The sequence below is a fragment of the Dipodomys spectabilis genome, unplaced genomic scaffold (genome assembly GCF_019054845.1).
Source record: "Dipodomys spectabilis isolate Male_0828 unplaced genomic scaffold, ASM1905484v1 ptg000266l, whole genome shotgun sequence".
NCBI lineage: Eukaryota > Metazoa > Chordata > Mammalia > Rodentia > Heteromyidae > Dipodomys > Dipodomys spectabilis.
Genome location: NW_024870943.1, coordinates 6,531,092 through 6,549,333, shown reverse-complemented (window position 1 = coordinate 6,549,333; position 18,242 = coordinate 6,531,092). Strand labels below are relative to the sequence as shown.

The 18,242-nt window shown below is 55.0% G+C and overlaps 1 protein-coding gene across 1 annotated transcript; it reads right to left on the bottom strand.

Moving 5' to 3' along the window:
- Positions 1–982: 982 nt before the first annotated feature.
- Positions 983–16,877, bottom strand: Eml2 (EMAP like 2). Its single transcript, XM_042700540.1, has 19 exons — positions 16,816–16,877; positions 16,276–16,304; positions 15,407–15,536; positions 13,251–13,400; positions 11,855–11,924; positions 11,658–11,768; positions 11,414–11,509; positions 10,655–10,789; positions 9,989–10,088; positions 8,057–8,211; positions 7,837–7,962; positions 6,372–6,503; positions 5,236–5,303; positions 4,947–5,035; positions 4,660–4,757; positions 3,790–3,877; positions 3,333–3,428; positions 2,378–2,508; positions 983–1,126 (listed from the first exon to the last, which is right to left on the bottom strand). Exons 1-19 carry the CDS (start codon positions 16,833–16,835, stop codon positions 1,001–1,003), a joined length of 1,950 nt encoding a protein of 649 aa, XP_042556474.1. The 5' UTR covers positions 16,836–16,877; the 3' UTR covers positions 983–1,000.
- Between the last annotated feature and the right edge of the window lie 1,365 nt (positions 16,878–18,242).

Below are 18,242 nucleotides of genomic sequence, written 5' to 3'. Positions count from 1 at the left end.
AGGGCACAGAGACAAAGAGGCCCGAGATTGGGAGGATGGAAGTTCAAGTTGGGTCAAGTTCTTTATCAGCCAGGCGCTGGTGGCTCACACCTGTAATCCTCGCTATTCAGGAGGCTGAGATCTGAGGATCTCGGTTCAAAGCCAGCCTGGGTAGGAAAGTCCGTAAAATTCTTATCTCCTATAAACCACTAGAAAACCAGAAGTGGTGCTGTGGCTCAAGTGATAGAGCGCTAGCCTTGAGCCTAAGAGCTGAGGGACAGCGCCCAGGCCCGGAGTTCAAGCCCCATGACCGACATAAATAAAATTTTTTTTTTTGGGTCCGGTCGTGGGGCCTGAACTCTGGGCCTGGGCGCTGTCCCTCAGCTCTTCAGCTCAAGGCTAGCGCTCTACCACTTGAGCCACAGAGCCACTTCCGGCTTTTTTCTTTTTGCTTATGTGGTGCTGAGGAATCGAACCCAGGGCCTCAGGCATGCAAGGCAAGCCACTCTACCACTGAGCCACCTTCCCAGCCTTAAATAAATAATTCTTTATCTCTCTCTGTCACACACACACATACACACACACACACACACACACACACACACACACATTAAAAAAAAAAAAAAAGCAAACACTGACAGTCATTACATTCTCTGCACACAGCAAATATATGAAACCTGGCTCCTCAATTTGGTGCACGTGTCTTTATTTTTGGATGATATATATATATATGTATATATGTGTATATATATATATAAAAGAATAAACTTAAAAAAAATACCCCCAACCCAAACCCAATGACTCCCACAAACCATAGTAACCCCTCTTCCCACCCCGATAAATAGAGACTTCTGTTACTTCACCTTTGCACCCCCATAAGCCCCTCTGCTATAGACACACTCTGGATATATATTACTCTATTTAGCAATAGATATCTCCCGAAAATAGAACTCCGCCCTGCCGCCTGATTCTGTGCCATGTGTCCCCACCGCCCATTCCCCCCCGCCCCCCACCCCCGGCTTCAGAGCACCCTCCACTGCAGCACACTGGTGTCCTTGCCACCTGTGGTCAGGACCAGGCTGTCGTCCCACAGGAAGGCCACGTTCGTCACGTGGCTGCTGTGTCCAGCGTACTTGTGGCTGAGGGCCTGTGTCAGGGTGGGGAGGGGGGGAGACATGAGGAAAGGGTCAGAGGGCAACAAGGCAACCCCACATCTCCTTTGTGAAGCTCTCAATAAGTGTGAAGTCTTTTGTTTTTTTTTTTTTTTTTTTAATTGCCTTATGGAAAATGCGATGCCAAGAATGGTGGCGCATGCCTGTAAGTCCAGCTATACAGGAGGCGTTGATGTGAGTATCATACTATAGGCTGGCCTCAGGCAAAAATCCCACCAGATTCTACTTTAAAAAAAGGGTAGGCCGGGCGCTGGTGGCTCACACCTGTCATCCTAGCTACTCAGGAGGCTGAGATCTGAGGATCATGGTTCAAAGCCAGCCAGGGCAGGCAAGTCCATGAGACTCTTATCCCCAACAAACCACTCAGAAAACTAGAAGTGGCACAGATGGTCATGTGGTAGAGTGCTCACCTTGAGCTGAAGAGCTGAGGGACAGCGCCCAGGCCGAGTTCAAGCCCCACTGCTGACCAAAAAAAGAGGGGTGGGGTAGGGCTGGGAAGGTGGCCCAGTGGTAGAGCGCTTGCCTGGCATGCATGAGGCGTTGGTTTGATTCCTTAGCACCACATACACAGAAAAAGCCAGAAATGGCTCAAGTGGTAGAGTGCCAGCATTGAGCTGAAGAGCTCAGGGACAGCGCCCAGGCCCAGAGTTCAAGCCCCACAACTGACAAAAAAAAAAAAAAAAAAAAGAGGGGAGGGCTGGGGGCTGGAAATGTGGCTTAGTTTGCCTAGCATTCATGAAGCCCTGGGTTCCATTCCTCAGTACCACATACACAGAAAAAGCCAGAAGTGTTGCTGTGGCTCAAGTGGTAGAGTGCTAGCCTTGAGCAAGAGAAGCTCAGGGACAGCGCCCAGGCCCTGAGTTCAAGCCGCAGGACTTGCAAAAAAAAAAAAAAAGTGCTGAAATGGTAAACTACCTGTTTACCAGGTGCCAGGCTCTGAGTTCAAATCTCAGTACTACCACAAAAACAAACAGGTCCAGAAGCTGGTGGCTCATGTCTGCAATCCTAGCTACTCAGGATGCTGAGCTCTGAAGGATCACTGTTCAAGAACAGCTGGGCAGACAAATTTACTAGTCTCTATCCGCAAAATAACTGGCAACATGCTAGACTAGAGGTATGGCACAAATGAGCAAGCAAACTGAGCAAGTACAAGGCTCTCAGTTCAAACCCTGGCATGCATGTACATATGTACACACACACACACACACACAGCCCTCCAGACTCACTCGAGGCTGACAGCAGGGGTAGCTAAACAAGCTGACTTTGCCAAAGTCATCTGCAGAAGCCAGCAGCTTTCTGTTGTGGGAACGGGCTACGGCGTTTATGTCGGTACCATCTGCTCCTTCTGGCCACACCCCTGCGGGAAGAGTTGGGGAGACCAGAGTCAGCCAGGGCCAGGGGACCCCCAGGAAAAGCAGGCCCTAGTCGATGGCTTCCTGAGGAAGCAGGTCTGACTCTCTCTGTACCACACAGAACCACCTCACTCTCCTGCCTGCATCCTCTAGGTCCTAGCTCACAGGTCTCTTCCTCCAGGAAGCCTTCCTTGACTCCCTCTTACACCAGGGTATATGTCCCCTGTTCAAGTTCCCTGCCTCAGAACTTCCCACTCTAGCTCGTCACTGTCCAGGAAAGTAGGGTTGGGGCAGTCACGGTCATTGCAGTGTCCCAGGGGTGCCCCACTCGCAGGGTCCACACACAGATGCTCTAGTCGTGTGGGGTGACTTGTGTGGGTACCCCCCTCCAGCATGGGAGGTCTCACTTCATTATAACTGGAAGGGTTCTCTCTACCCTGTCCCCCCACAGTGAAGGAGGGAGATCCCCACCCTGGGAAGTAACCAAGAAAAGACAGTGAAGCTGGGCACTGGTGGCTCATGCCTGTCATCCCAGCTACTCAGGAGGGTGAAAGCTGAGGATCGAGGTTCAAAGCCAGCCTGGGCAGGAAACTCTATGAGACTTATCTCCATAAACTACTCAAGCTGGAAGTGGCACCAGTGGCTCAAGTAGTTGAGCGCTGGCCTTGAGCAAAAGCAGCTCAGAGTCAGTGCCCAGGCCCAGAGTTCAAGCCCCAGGATGGGGAGAGAGAGAGAGAGAGAGAAAGAGAGAGGGAGAAAGAGCGACCGATCTGGGATATTTCTTGGAACCCCAGTCTTCAATTGAGATCACCTTCATTCCAGAACTTACCAAATACCCCAAACCCCAGGACACAAGTAGCAGTGACCCACTCAACGTTTCTCACTGCATCTGCATTGGTGATCTGCTTGCAGGTGGCTGGGTCCCCTGAAGGAGTAAATCAGGGAGGTGTTGAGGACTTCCAGAACTCTGCCAGAACCCAAACATTTCCCACATAACAGACAACTGAGGTTCAAGGCAGAAAGAAACAGAAGATTCCAGAGGTCTTCCCATGTCTCTGAATGAAGGCTGGGTTCTGTCTCCCCACACCCCCAGAAACTGCACCCCTCTCAGCCAGAAAAGGGAAGAATTGGCTGAAATCAGAGCAGCAGCCCTTGAGTTCCAAGTAAGGACAGACCCTGAATACTGAGCCAGGAGACACAAAGCCACTGAGCTCAGGGAGGTCTTATGCAAATCGTATGCAAATGAGACCAAGGAAGGAGATGGCTTTGAGTCTCAGCTCACTCACAGTACAGAATCTCATAGTCCCCGGAGTTGGTGACAAAGCAGCTGCTGTCTTGGGCCCAGTCCAGGTGGGTGATGAAGCTGGAATGGCCCTGAGGGGGGGGCACAAGGGGCTGAGTTTAGAGCCGGAGTGGGCAGAACCAAGGAAAGGGGGGCAGGATGAGATCAGGAAGGGTGCAAGCCAAAAATAACAAAGGTGGGGTGAGAACACAGTGGGGGCGGAGGGGAGGGCGAGTGGCCGGATAGACAGACCTTTAGGGTGGAGGGGGCCTGATGGGCGGGCTGACAACAATGTGCTGAGAATCGCGGGGCAAGTTAGAACACATGGACCGGGCTGCACAGGGGGCGGTCTTAGGACGCAAGGGGCGGGGCTACACCAAGGGGCAGGCCTATGGCGTAAGGGGCAGGGTTACACGAAGGCATGAACCTATCACAAGAGGGACTTAAGTGCGAGGGGCGGAGCCACAGGATAGGGGGTAGGCTTGTGGTGGGAGGAACTGATCACTTGAAGGGGTGGGCTTATCGGGCAAGGGGCGGGGCCACACAAAGGGGGGGCTTGCAGTGTAAGGGCCGGGACCATACGAAGGGACGGGCTTATAAGGCATGGGGCGGGGCCACACGAAGGGGCGGGCTTATAAGGTAGGGGGCGGGGCCACACGAAGGGGCGGGCTTATAAAGCGAGGGGCAGGGCTACACGAAGGGGCGGGCTCAGAACACAGGAAGGGATGAGCGGCCGGGCTCAGAGGCCTTGATGCAGTCAGGACAGGATCAGGTTTGAGTGTCGAAGCTGTTTGTCCCTTGAGGTAGAAAATCGGTTAATTGTGCACCCTCTGGGCGGGGTGTCGGCGCGGGCTGGGGGCCACGGCCCACTCACCGAGCACTTGCCCAGGCGGCTGACCTTGCGGCCGCCCTGGTCCACCGTGTACAGGTACACCAAGTTGTCGTGGGAGCCCACGGCCAGGTACGCCCCGTCTGGGGGAGGGGAGGGGCTATGAGGAGGCACCCAGACTCCGCCCCCTTTGTTCCCAGACTCCGCCCCTCCATCACCCAGGCCCCACCCCTATACTCCCTGCCCCGCCCAGGCCTGGCTGCCTTGGCTCTGAGCCTTCCCCCAGCCCCTGGGGAGGGCGGGGGGGGGGTGGGTCCCAGGCCTGCACCCACCTGGGGAGAAGCTGACCACTGAGATCTGCTCGTTGCCATCGGTGTGGATAGCCACCAGGTCATGGGTCTCCGTGTCCAGCAGCAGCCATCTGTAAGGAGAAGGGCATGGAGGGGAAAGAGAGGTTAGCTGAGCAGGCTGGGAGGGGCAGGGAGCTAGGGGGACCCCCAACGAAGAGGGAGAGACTGTTGAGGGATCAGGGTCTGGTAAACAGTAGATGCCTAATTAACAAGGGGATGGGGATGGGGAGAGTAGGGAAGCCCTCCCTCCCCACATTCCAGATTCGTTTACCTGCCAGTCACCGTGCCCACAGCCAGCACAGAGCCACTGGGGTGGAAGCCGGCCGAGTGGGCGGGGTCCTGCCAAGGCAGCCAAGACGCAGAGCTGAGGCCCTGGGGCCAGCATTCCCCTGCCCCTCCCCCTGGCCCTCAGCCTTCCATGGGGGTCTCTCCTCCCTCCACTAGCTTCCAGGAAACTACTGCTGCAAGGCGCCCTGGAAACCATTCCCTATTCATGGAGCATGTTGCCCTGAACTGAAAACATCCCTCCTGTCTCTGCTGCTCTATTGCTCTTCTTTCCTTCCTTCCTTCCTTCCTTCGTGTCCTGGGGTTTGAACTCAAGAACTGGACACCATCCCTGAGCTTTTTCACTCAAGGCTTGAGCTCTATCACTTGAGCCACAGCTCCACTTCTGGCTCTTTGATGATTCGTTGGAAATAAGAGTCTCACAAACTTTCCTGCCCAGGCTGGCTTTGAACTGGCACCCTCAGATCTTAGCCTCTTAAGTAACTAGAATTACAGATGTGAGCCACCAGTGCCCAGCTATATCCTTCTTTTTTTTTTTTTGTCAGTTATGGGGCTTGAACTCAGGGCCTGGGTGCTGTTCCTGAGCTCTTTTGCTCAAGGCTAGTGCTCTACCACTTTGAGCCACAGATCCATTTCTTGTTTTCTAGTGGTTAAGAGATAAGAGTCTCACAGGAACTTTTCAGCCTGGGCTGGCTTAGAACTGTGATCCTCAGAGCTCAGTCTCCTGAGTAGCTAGGATTACAGGTGTGAGACACTGGCACTCATATATATTTATATACATGCATACATATATTATATATGTATATATAATTTTTAAGACTTTGGTATACAATATCCAAGTAAGATAGAGGAATTGGGGACACAGCTCGAGTGGGCATGGCTCAATTTACCCAGCTCATGCCTAGCAAGTACAAAGGTCCTTCAAACCCCAGTAGTGTCAGAATCAAAGGAAAAAGGATAATGTAAAGGCCAGGAGTGTAGCTCAGTGGTAGAGCGTGGCCCATTCATCTCCCTGTATTAAACACCTTCTGCTTAAAGGTCCTTGTGTGGCTCCTACCTCATGCTTCACTGAGCTCTGAATTCTGGTGTGGAATGGGGTGTCACTCCCCCAACAGCCCATACCTCAATGGTTCTGCTCCACAGGGGCTGGTGGGACTCTGAGCTCCACAGATGCACCTGCTTATCCTGCCCGCATGTCACAAACTGTGCCCGGCTTGGGTGTGTGGCCAGGCCCCATAGCTCTTCCACGTGACCCTGGTGGGAAGGAAAAAATGGCAGAATGGAACCTGCAATATGGCCCTTCTCCAGCCACCTCTGATGATAGAGACAAGTGCTGCAGTTCCTAGCAACGCCCCTTCCCCCCCACACACACCCAGGCCAGACCTTTCCCCAACAGGACCTCTTCCACAAGAGGCTGCCTCTTGCGCATGCGTGAGGTTCAGTGCAAACCCTGTCCTTTCCTCCCTCCACTCTGCTTTCCCCTTTGCACAATGAGAGGTCATGGGGGAGTGGTGGGGAGGGGTGATCCTGGACCAGGACCAGGTGAGATTCTGAGGTGAGAGCAGGTGATGTGAAAAGGGATTTGTTCACCTAAAGGAGAAGGGGTGAGTGGGGAGACATGCCTGCTTGTAAACCTCAGGTACTCAGAAGGCAAAGGCAGCCTGGGCATATTTAGCAAGATCTGTCTCTAAAACAATATAAAGCCAGGCACTGGTGGTTCACACCTGTAATCCCAGCCACTCAGGAGGCTGAGATCTGAGGATCACGGTTTGAAGCCAGCCTGGGTGGAAAAGTCCATGAGATTCTTTTTTTTTTTTTTTTGTATTTGATCGGTCGTGGGGCTTGAACTCTGGGCACTGTCCCTCAGCTCTTCAGCTCAAGGCGAGTGCTCTACCACTTGAGCTACAGTGCCACTTCCGGTTTTCTGGTGGTTTATTGGAGATAGGAGTCTCATGGTCTCTCCTGCCTGGGCTGGCTTTGAACCGCAATCCTCAGATCTCAGCCTCCTGAGTAGCTAGGATTACAGGCGTGAACCACCAGTGCCAGGCTAAGTCCATGAGATTCTTATCTCCAATTAATCACAGAAAAACTCAGATGTGGAGCTGTGGATCAAGTGGAATGCTAGCCTTGAGCAAAAGGAGCTCAGGAACCATGCATGTTCAGACCCAGAGTTCAAGCCCCTGGACTGGCAAAAACAAAAATAAAATAAACCACACACATACACATACAATATGGATAAAATGTTGGTGTGTGGCTCAGGGGGTAGGTGCTAAACTCTTGGTTTCCATCCTCAGCACTAGGAAAAGGAAGGGGGGGGGGAGAGAGAGACAGACAGACAGACAGACAGACAGATAGACAAAGAATAATCCTAGCTACTCAGGAGGTTGAGATCTGAGCCCAGAAAAATCTTGTGAGACTCTTATCTCCAATCAACGACCAGAACAGCACAAGTGGAGCTGTGGCTCAACTGGTAGGGTGAACATAAAAGCTAAGGGACACTGCGTCCAGGCCCTGAGTTCGAGCCCCAGGACTGGCACCATAAAACAGAGGTCCGGATTGGAGGGGAAGGAGGCAGAGACCGACTCACCTGCACCAGCAGCGAGAAGCCGGTGTGCACCGAGCCTTGCAGGATGGAGTTCCGCGTGGTCCCCACGTACAGCGTGTCCCCGCGGCCCTCCGCCACCGTGCGCACGGGGCCGAAGTCCTCGGGGACCTGGGGAGGGTGGAGAAGGACGTGTGTGTGGACAGGGGTGCGGGTCTCGGGTGGGTGGGGAGTGGTAGGGAAGGGGGCACCCTCCCCGCCTCACCTCCACCTGCTGCAGCTTGCTGTAGTCGGAGCCCCAGAGCACCACGCGGCGGTCGCGGCCCCCTCCGGACACCAGCGTGCCGCCCCGCAGGGCGCACAGCCCGAACACGCCGCCCTCGTGGGCGCCCGGCACGGCCTGCGTGATGCGGTTTCCACCTGCGGGATTAGGGGGCTGAGGTCAGCGTGGGGACTGACCCCCCCCAGGGGTCCATCGCTGGGCTTTTCCATTTATTTACTTATTATTTATTTGTCGGTCATGGGGCCTGAACTCTGGGCCTGGGCGCTGTCCCTCAGCTCTTCAGCTCAAGGCTAGCGCTCTACCACTTGAGCCACAGCGCCACTTATGGCTTTTTTTTCTGCTTATGTGGTGCTGAGGAATCGAACCCAGGGCCTCATGCATGCAAGGCAAGCGCTCTACCACTGAGCCACCTTCCCAGGCCCCCTCCATGAGACTCTTATCTCCAATAAACCACCAGAAAACTGGAAGTGGCGCTGTGGCTCAAGTGGTAGAGCGCTAGCCTTGAGCTGAAGAGCCGAGGGACAGCGCCCAGGCCCAGAGCTCAAGCCCCACGACTAACCCCTCCCCCCCCCCAAAAAAAAGAGTCTCAGGGACTTTCCTGCCCAGGCTGGCTTTGAACCTTGATCCTCAGATCTCAGCCTCCTGAGTGGCTAGGATGACAGGCATACTGGCACCCAGGTAATTTATTTTTGGTGTCTGTCCTGGGGCTTGAACTCAGGGCCTGGGTACTGTCCCTTTGCTTTTGTGTACAAGGCTGCCACTCTACCACTTGAGTCACAACTCCACTTTTGGGGTTAGGGTGGTTAACTGGAGAACAGAGTCTCACTGACCTTCCTGCCTGGGCTGGCTTCAAACCTCGATTCTCAGAGTTCAGCCTCCTGAATAGCTGGGATTGCAGACATGAGCTCACTCACTGACCTATCAGCCATCTGCTCTGCGTCCCCACCCACCCCAGATCCAAGACCTTATCATCCATCCGCTAAATCATCCCTACTGACATTTTCATGCACACCCTTGGACTCATCCACCATCCACTTTATCCAGGCCGCTCACTGGCCCACTGGTCTGTTCATCTGTCCATCTACCTGTCCATGCACCCATCCATTCATCCATACATCCAGCCAGTCAGCCACCTCTCCCTCCAACGGTCAACCTGTCATACACCCACTGATGTCCTCATCCATCAAGCCACTCATTTACCATTTATCCAGCCATATACCCATCCATCCACCCATCATCCACACATACATCCATCCATTTGCCCATCCATCAATCATCCATCATCCACTCATCCATCCATCCATCATCTACCCATCTACTCATCCATCATCCACTCATCCATTCATTCACCACTTATCCATCATCCACTTATCTATTCATCTACCATCCATCCATCTACCTACCCATCAATCTATCCATCCATATATTCTTCCATCTATCTGCTTATCCATCCATTCATCTACCCATCCATCCACCCCATCCATCAATCCACTCATCTATCTATTGCTCCATCTATCTGTTCTATCCATCCATCTATCCATCGGTTTATCCATCCATCCATCCACCCACACAACCACCCATCAATTCATCCATCTACCCATCCATCTACTTATTCATCTGTTCATCCATCCATCCATCCATCTTCCACTCATCCATCCATGAACTCACTGATCCTTCTATCATCTATCCATCTACTCATCCATCCACTTATCCATCCATCCATCCATCCATCCATCCACTCCTCTGTAGAGTACTAGCCTAGAGCTGAAGAGCTCAGGGACGGTGCCCAGGCCCACAGTTCAAGCCCCACAACTGAGAAAAAAAAAAAAAGAAAGAAAGAAAGAAAGAAAAGGAAGCAGTGACGAGGGTGTCTGGGAGACAGCACTGGGGACAAAGCAGCTGAGTGACGCTGACCTTTGCCCCACACATAGAGGTTTCCTCCGGAGTCTCCAGTGACCACGTCGCCGCCCTCCAGAAACGTCACACACAGCACGTACTTTGGTTTCTCGTGTTTCTAAGGGAGAAAGAGAAGGGAAGGTGTCAGCGTGCCACTGAGGCAGGGCTGTGATGCGTTTGGTAGGAGGGTGCCTCGCCCCCAGTCTCCCACTGGAAGTCCTGACCCCCCTGGGGCTCGCTTCCTGCCCCCCCTTCCTGCTTCCTGCGCCCCTTCCCTCTCCCTCCAAGCTGTGTCCTTTACCCCACCAAGTCCTCACACTCGAGCGGTCAGGAGAAATCTTCCTGCCGTGGGGACAATAAAACTGAGTTCTGGGTGGGCGCCGGTGGCTCACGCCTGTCATCCTATCCACTCAGGAGGCTGAGATCTGAGGGTCATGGTTCAAAGTCAGCCTGGGCAGGAAAGTCTGTGAGACTCTTATCTCCAAGAAACCACCAGAAAACCAGAAGTGGTGCTGTAGCTCAAGTGGTAGAATGCTGGCCTTGAGCTGAAGAGCTGAGGGACAGCGCCCAGGCCCTGAGTTCAAGCCCCACGACCAACAAAAAACAATGAAAAAACTGAGTTCTGGGGGCACCTGAGACTCACCTGCTCCCCCCCACCCCCCCACCCCCGCTGCCAGCACTCACCTCGAAGAGGCCCTGCCGCTTGCTCAGGCTGCCCCCCTCCAAGCTCCAGAAGTAGATGTGGGACTTCCCGCAGGTGATGAGCAGCGTGGGGTCCGTGGGGTGGAAGGTGGCCACCAGCACGGCCTCGGTGGAGCACTGTGGGGGGGGAGGGGACACCGGCATGAGGACCTTAGAGCCTCCGGCACTCCCATGCCCACCTCCCACAGCATGACCGGGACAGCGGGGGAGGGGGGCGCAGGTGCTGTACAACCTGCTTGCCCATACTTTTCCTTTGTGTGGGGAAACTGAGGCAGGGGCGGGCAGAAGATCATCACCATCATCTCCAGCTGCCCAGCAGCCACCACTCTGACAACCCCTACCCTGAGCTATGCACCCGGCGAGCACTGTCCAACCATTATTAGTTCACGTGAGTACCCCAGGCTCACTGAACGTGAAGTGAGGCTCAGAGAGGGCAAGTTACTGACCTACGGCGACACAGCTCACCCGAGGCTAACTCCGGGTCCCCACCTCTCAGTCATTCCTCCTTTCCTAACCAGTAGGCTCCGACCTAGACCTTTCCAGGCCTTGCCTATAAAGTAAGACCACCGCCCATAGAGACAATAGTCCTCATTTTACAGATGAGGCCTGGGAGGCACAGAGAGCCAAAGTCATTTTTCTAAAGCCACACAGCAGCCGATGCCCAAGGCAGGACCCGAAGTCTACCCAATGGCAAAATGCCTACGCGTGGCCCCAGGAGAGCAGGGAGGGCAGCCACCCCACCTTGCCATCCACTATCTTGGTCTCCTTGGCCCAGTCCCACACAGAGAGCACGTGATCGTTGGATTCGTCCACTGCACACAACAGGTTGCCCCCATTCTGCACAGGAGGAGAGAGAAGAGGGGGGTCAGGGTCCCCCATTCCCCACATCCCATGCCCGCAGCCTGGCCTCCATTGGCCTTGGGGAACTTGGTGAGATGCATTTAAGTGAGATGATGGATGGGTTGGGGTCAGGGCAAGGACTTACCGACTTGGAGAAACCCACGCAGCACACGGCGCGGTCAAACACCCCCAGGCCCAGCACGTGTAAGGTGGAGAGGGAAACTGAGTCCCAGATGCGAACGTGGGGCGGCAGTGGCTGCAGGAAAGGGAGGCCTGTTACCTGGGCTTGCGCTGCCTCCCCCGTCCCGCCCTCTTCTCTGCCAGTCCTCTTGCCGCCATTACCTTCCCTTCGCGCGTGGTGCCCGCCACCTGCCCTGTGGCGATGGTGACCATGTCTGGGTGGACCGCCAGGCTGAGGAGAGAGGGACGGATGGACAGGGTCTGCGAGAGGGGCTCACGAGGACCCCTCTTGTAGCAGGCTGGGGTCACGATGCTGGCCACTCCGGCCACAAACCGGTTGACAGAGCTGTTTAGTCACTAAGTGTTGATTGGCTGCTCAGATCCCAGCAGGGGAGGCTCAGGCCTGAGGCTTGAACACAGAGGCCCACAGGGCTCCAGCCTCCCTGAGGGGGAAACCATTTTATTTTTTGATTTTTATTTTTGTCATGGGGCTTGAACTCTGGGCCTGGGCGCTATCCCTCAGCTCTTCAGCTCAAGGTTAGCGCTCTACCACTTGAGCCACAGCGCCACTTCCGGTTTTCTGGTGGTTCAATGGAGATAAGAGTCTCAGGGGGGGCTGGGAAGGTGGCTCAGTGGTAGAGCGCTTGCCTGGCATGCCTGAGGCCCTGGGTTCGATTCCTCAGCACCACATAAGCAAAAAGAAAAAAAGCCGGAAGTGGCGCCGTGGCTCAAGTGGTAGAGCGCTAGCCTTGAGCTGAAGAGCTGAGGGACAGCGCCCAGGCCCAGAGTTCAGGCCCCATGACCGGACCAAAAAAAAAAAAAAGAGTCTCGGACTTTTCCTGCCCAGGCTGGCTTTGAACCATGATCCTCAGATCTCAGCCTCCTGAGTAGCTAGGCTGACAGACGTGAGCCACTGGAGCCAGGCCAGCTTTTTCTGAGTATGTGGTACTGAGGAATCAAACCCAGGGCTTCATGCATGCTAGGCAAGGACGCTACCACTGAGCCACATTCCCAGCGGACTTTTAACCGCAATCCTTACATCTTGTTAGCTAGAATTACAGGCATAAGCTACAGTGTCTGTTTTTTGGTTTGTGAGTTTTTTCTGAAACTTCTGATTTTCCTACCTCCACCTCCTAAATTCTGGGATTCTAAGCCGGTTGCCAGTGGCTGACGCCTGTCATCCTAGCTACTCAGGAGGCTGAGATCTGAGGATCCTGGTTCAAAGTCATAGTGTGCAGAAAAGTTCATGAGACTCTTTCCTCCAATGAACCACCCCAAAGCCAGAAGTGGAGCTGTGTGGTTCAAGTGGCAGAGCACCAGCCTTGAGTGAAAAAGCTGAAAGTGAGAGGCTCTTCAAGCCCCAGTACTGGCACAAAATCAAACAAACAAACAAAAAAAACCACGCTGGGATTCCAGGCATGCACCTCCATGCCTGGCATGAAGTGATCATTGGAAATACAGTCAATCCACATTGTTCTCGTAGATTCTGCAGGAGGCAGCTGCTGGCTTTGCGGAGGAGACTTGCGGACCCAGGCCGGATGGCCCGGCCCTCACTCACCATTTGATGTCATCATTGTGTCCCAAGTAGTGGCGCTGCCTCTGCTCCTCCACACTGTACAGCACGGCCACGGAGGCCACGAAGTACACCACCTCCCCAGTGGGCAGCAGGTAGAGGTTGGCCCGGCAGTCACGGCCTCGGTAGCCGTAACTGGAGATGCCCAGGGGTCGGTTAAGGAGCCTGGGTTCCATTGTGGCTGACACCATTCAACAAGGCCCTCAGCGATTGGTCATTGGCCAGCAGCCTGGCCTGCTCTGCTCTTCAGCCCCACAGGGAGCAAATCCACTGTCTCCCCACAAGGCAAATCCATGTCTTTTTTTGGGGGGGGGGGGTCATGGGACTTGAACTCAGGGCCTGGGTCTTGTCTTTGAATTGTTTTTTTTTTTTTTTTGGTCGGTCGTGGGGCTTGAACTCTGGACTTAGGCACTATCCCTGCGCTCTTCAGCTCAAGGTGAGCGCTCTACTGCTTGAGCCATAGCACCACTTCCGTTTTTCTGAGTGGTTTATTGGAGATAAGAGTTTGACAGATTTTCCTGCCCAGGCTGGCTTTGAACTGTGATCCTCAGACCTCAGATCTCAGCCTCCTAAGTAGCTAGGATTACAGGCGTGAGCTACCAGCACCTGGCTGTCTCTGAGTTCTTTTGTTCAAGGCTAGCGTTCTACCACTTTGAGCCACGGCTCTACTTCCAGTTTTCTGGAAGTAGATCAGAGATCAGAGATCAGAGTCTCACAGACTTTCCTGCCTCAGCTGGCTTTGAACCTTGATCCTCAGATCTCAGCCTCATGAGTAGCTAGGATTATAGGTGTGAGCCACCAGTGCCCAGCTTCAAATTTCATGCTTCGTGTGCCGTGTGTGTGTGTGTGTGTGTGTGTGTGTGTGTGTGTGTGTGTGTGTCCTGGAGCTCTCACAGCCTGGACACTGCTCTTCAGCTTTTTGATTTAAGGCTAGTTCTCTACCACTTGAGTCATGCCTGCACTTCTAGCTTTCTGCTGGAAGTGTTAATTGGAGATTGGAATCATACAGACCTTTCTGCCCTTGTGGCTTTAAACCATGATCCTCAGATCTCAGCATCTTAAATAGGATTGCAGGTGTGAGACACCTGGAACCCAGCTCAAGTGCATATGTTAACACACACACACACACACACACACACACACACACACACACACACAAGGACCTTTATACTTGGCTGTTTTCCATTCCCTACATTTCTTCACCTGTGTTAGGCTTCTCTGTCCATTCTACTAAAAACCACCCCATCCCGCGGTGGCTGTGGAGAAGGGCGAGCTGAGGTGTGGAACAGATTTCTGTGGCCTCAGCCAACTCTCTCAGCTGCTGAGCCAGCCGATCCAGACAATCAAGCCCAGTTCCCATGGATGCTTCCAGCTCACTGCAGAAATCTCTTGACTCCCATAATGCCAAGGCATTCTGCCAGCCTTCCCGACTCAGGCAGAGGAGAAACCAAGGCCAAAGAGAGGAAGGCAGCCTCTGCTGGACTTCCTTAGAGCTTAGTACACTACCAAGCTCACTGGCCCCAGAAGCCTGCACCTGCTACACCCTGGGTCTGAAATCTTCCTGCAATGGGGACTCAATTCAGGCCCTCAAGCCTTGGAATGGTAGAGCCCGGGCTCTAGGACTTAAACTGCACCCCCTCAGATTTTTCACTTTGTAAAATTGTTTTCAGATGTGCATGTATATTCATCAGAATAACCCTCTCCATTTGTTTGCTCCTTTTGCCACTTTTGGTTTGCTTTTCAGCTCCCAAGCGGCTGGGTGATTACAGGCATGCGCCACTGTGCCCGGTTAGAATGCTCTCCTTTCAGTTCTTTCTAGTTCTTCGGGATCCTGCTCTTACCTCATACATTCCTTCTTGAACAAAAACCCTTTCTGGGTATCATCTTTCGAGGCTCTCGGCTGCCTCCCCCCATCACTGTTAGTTAAGCTCCATGAACACTGACCACATCAAAACAAAACAACCCAAACACTCCCCAGACATTCTTGGCACTAATAAATCATAAAAGGTCATCTCCACTACTCTGCTTTCCTCTGCTCTCCCCTGAGGCAGCCTTCCTCCTTGAGGCCCGGGCAGCCCCAGGTTATTCCTCCCACTGCTGACGGGGATGAACACCGAGTCAGGGATGGAAGCGAAGGATACACCCAGTCCAGCTTGAGGCGGCAGGAAGGCAGCTCTGAGCGTGTGTCCAGGCTGTAGGTGGGCGCCAGCTCCTCAGGAATCAGCATAGGCACAGGACGGCCCCTTAGAAACATTTTCACGGAGCCTTCCTCTGCCAAGACACCCCAGAGGTCAGGGCCAGGCCAGCACCTTGCCCTGCTCCTACTGAACTCCGGCCTTACCACACACCCCAGCCTTTTTTTGTTGTTTGGGAGGGGAGAGGTCCTGGACTATGAGCCTCCTATTAACCATTCCCACATAGCTTTTATTTCCTTTCTTCTTTCTGTCCGGATGGCCTTGAACTGGAAACCCACCAAATCTCAGTCTCTTAAATAAGCTTGAATTACAGACATGACACCAAATTCTTTTTTTTTTTTTTGAGAGAGAGAAAGTGCCTCAGGCCGACTTCTCTATCTTACTATTCTCAGCCCAAGTGCTGTGATTATATGTGGTCAAAACTACATCCAGCTTCACTTGTTTTTTTGTTTTTTGCTCAGCCATAGGGCTTGAACTCAGAGCTTAGGTGCTGTCCCTGAGCTCATTATGCTCAAGGGCTGCTGGCTCTATCACTTTGAGCCACAGTTCCATTTCCAGTTTCCTGGTGGTTCATTGGAGATAAGAGTCTCACAGACTTTCCAGCCTGGGCTGGCTTTGAACCTCGATCCTCAGATCTCAGCCTCCTGAGTAGCTAGGATGACACATATGAGCCACAGGTGCCTGGCTCAGCTTCACTGTTTTTTTTTAAACAAGTGGAGATATTCAGGCCAGAAAGGTAAAAGGCCAGGTAATGAACACCTCCCTTTCTCCCTGAGAAGCCTTCAATCCAAGCCCCTTCTAATCTCCTCACTCACCCATGCTGAAGATAACTTCTTTGGTTTTACTGCCAGGAAACAATGCAGAAATAAAAGGAAAAGAAAGAGCTTTAGCAGGTAGGTCGGAAAGGGGAGGGAAGCACCCTGCCGCCCCGGGGTTCCGTGGAGGTCAGTCGCAGGACGGAGGCCGAGTAAGGAGCGGAGCGCTGCCTCTCTGCAGGCCGTGTGCTTTGCTCGGTTGATCTTGCAGAGCCTAAGACACAGGCCCAGAGAGGCAGCGATCGCCAGAGATCACACAGCACGAAGTGGCCGGAAGGAGATCCTGGAAGAGGGGAGCCCCCCAGCCCCCCTAACCTGCACGGTGCCACACACCCCCCTCTCGCGCTCGCCGACCACCCCCTCCCAGCGTCCCCCCTACATAAGTTTGGAGGGCGAAGGGGCGTGTCCCTCAAAGTTCCCTGCGCAGGGAGGGGGCAAAGCGGTGAGGCTTTCGGACTTGGGTCCCTACGGGGTCCGAGGGGCCCGGGATCCAGGCCCCCGGGACCGCGGGAAGCAGGGGGATCTGCGTGAGGGTCTCACCCAGCTCCAAAGCTGCTCATGGCGGCGGCTGGTGGAGCTCCGGGGACAGGGGTGGAGCCGGGAACCGGGCTCCGCCGCTTCCGGCCCTGGGAGGCGCCCGCGCCGCCGCCGCGCCCTGCCCCGCCCTCCGCGCTGACCGGTGGGGGACACCGAGCCCCCAGGCCCCGGCTGACGGTGCAGCCCCCACACCCCGCGTCCCGGGCCGGAGGCGCAGCCGCGACTCCCGGCCTCGTCGTGCCTGATACGTGAGGTACCGGCTTTTATCATTGCACTGGAAGGATGTCCAGCCGGTGGTGCCTTAGCCGCGCCCCCAAGACCAGACCACGCCCACCGCCAACACGGCCACGCCTCCGCGCAGGACTCCGCCCCCAAAACTATCACGCCCCGCCTATGGTCTCGGCCACGCCCCCTCGTTCGTGACCACACCCACCTTCTTCTAACCTGCCTGGGATTGACTAGGTCAGCGGCTAATAGCTTCCTTCTCCCCGTTGTCCCCCTCTAGCCCCCCCACTGTTCTTCTCTCTGTCCCTCGGGCCCTGCAGACCATCTGCACTTCCCGGTGGTCGGGTCCCCCTGCGGAGTTCCCCTTCCCCAGTCACCACGTTGGCCCCGCCTCTTAGGCTGTGCGGCCACGCCCACGTGTGACCACGCCCACCTCCCCCGAACACCACCCGGCCGTGATTCCGCTAGCTGGGTGCAGGGTCCCCCACAGGGTCTCATAACCTTTGACCGTACCCCTAAGATCTGTTTTCGGCCTAGGACACACCCTCCAGATTCCAACCACACCCCTATCATTTATTCTTCCACTCCCAGCAGAAACTCTTGAGGCGTTGGACCCTGACTCCACCCTGAGACCAAATGGAGCCTCTCTTTTACCTTAATAGTCCTACTCCAGGGCCGGCCCCCCCCTCTTCCTCCCCCCTCCCCCCCCCCCGCCCCAACTTCCCCTGACTCAACCCGCAGGCCCAGGCCCTAGCCCCGCCTCCTGCGGTTGCCGTCCCGCTGGACGGGGCCCCGCCCCCGGCGCTGGCCCCGCCCCGGCGCTGGCCCCGCCCCCGGCGCTGGCCCCGCCCTGGCGCTGGCCCCGCCCCCGGCGCTGGCCCCGCCCCCGGCCCGCGCATCTCTTTTTGGCTCAGCTACCTCCAGCTTTGCGCTCGCCTTCTGTATTAGCGCACCCCACTGCCGGTTATGCCCCGGCGCCTAGGGTCCTGACTCTATCTGCCCCGCACCCCGGGACCCCACTCCTATACCTACCCTTCCTTTTTGGCGCTGCAATTGCTGCTGGAGGAGGTGGTGCGGCTGCGGGGGTCCTCGCGACGCACCGAGGCCAGGCGCTCCGGGGACAGGTAGCGACGGCCACTGCGGGGGGGGGGGGGGGGGAAGGTTGCACGGTGCTGGGCATGCACCCGGCCCGGGGTTCCTCCCAC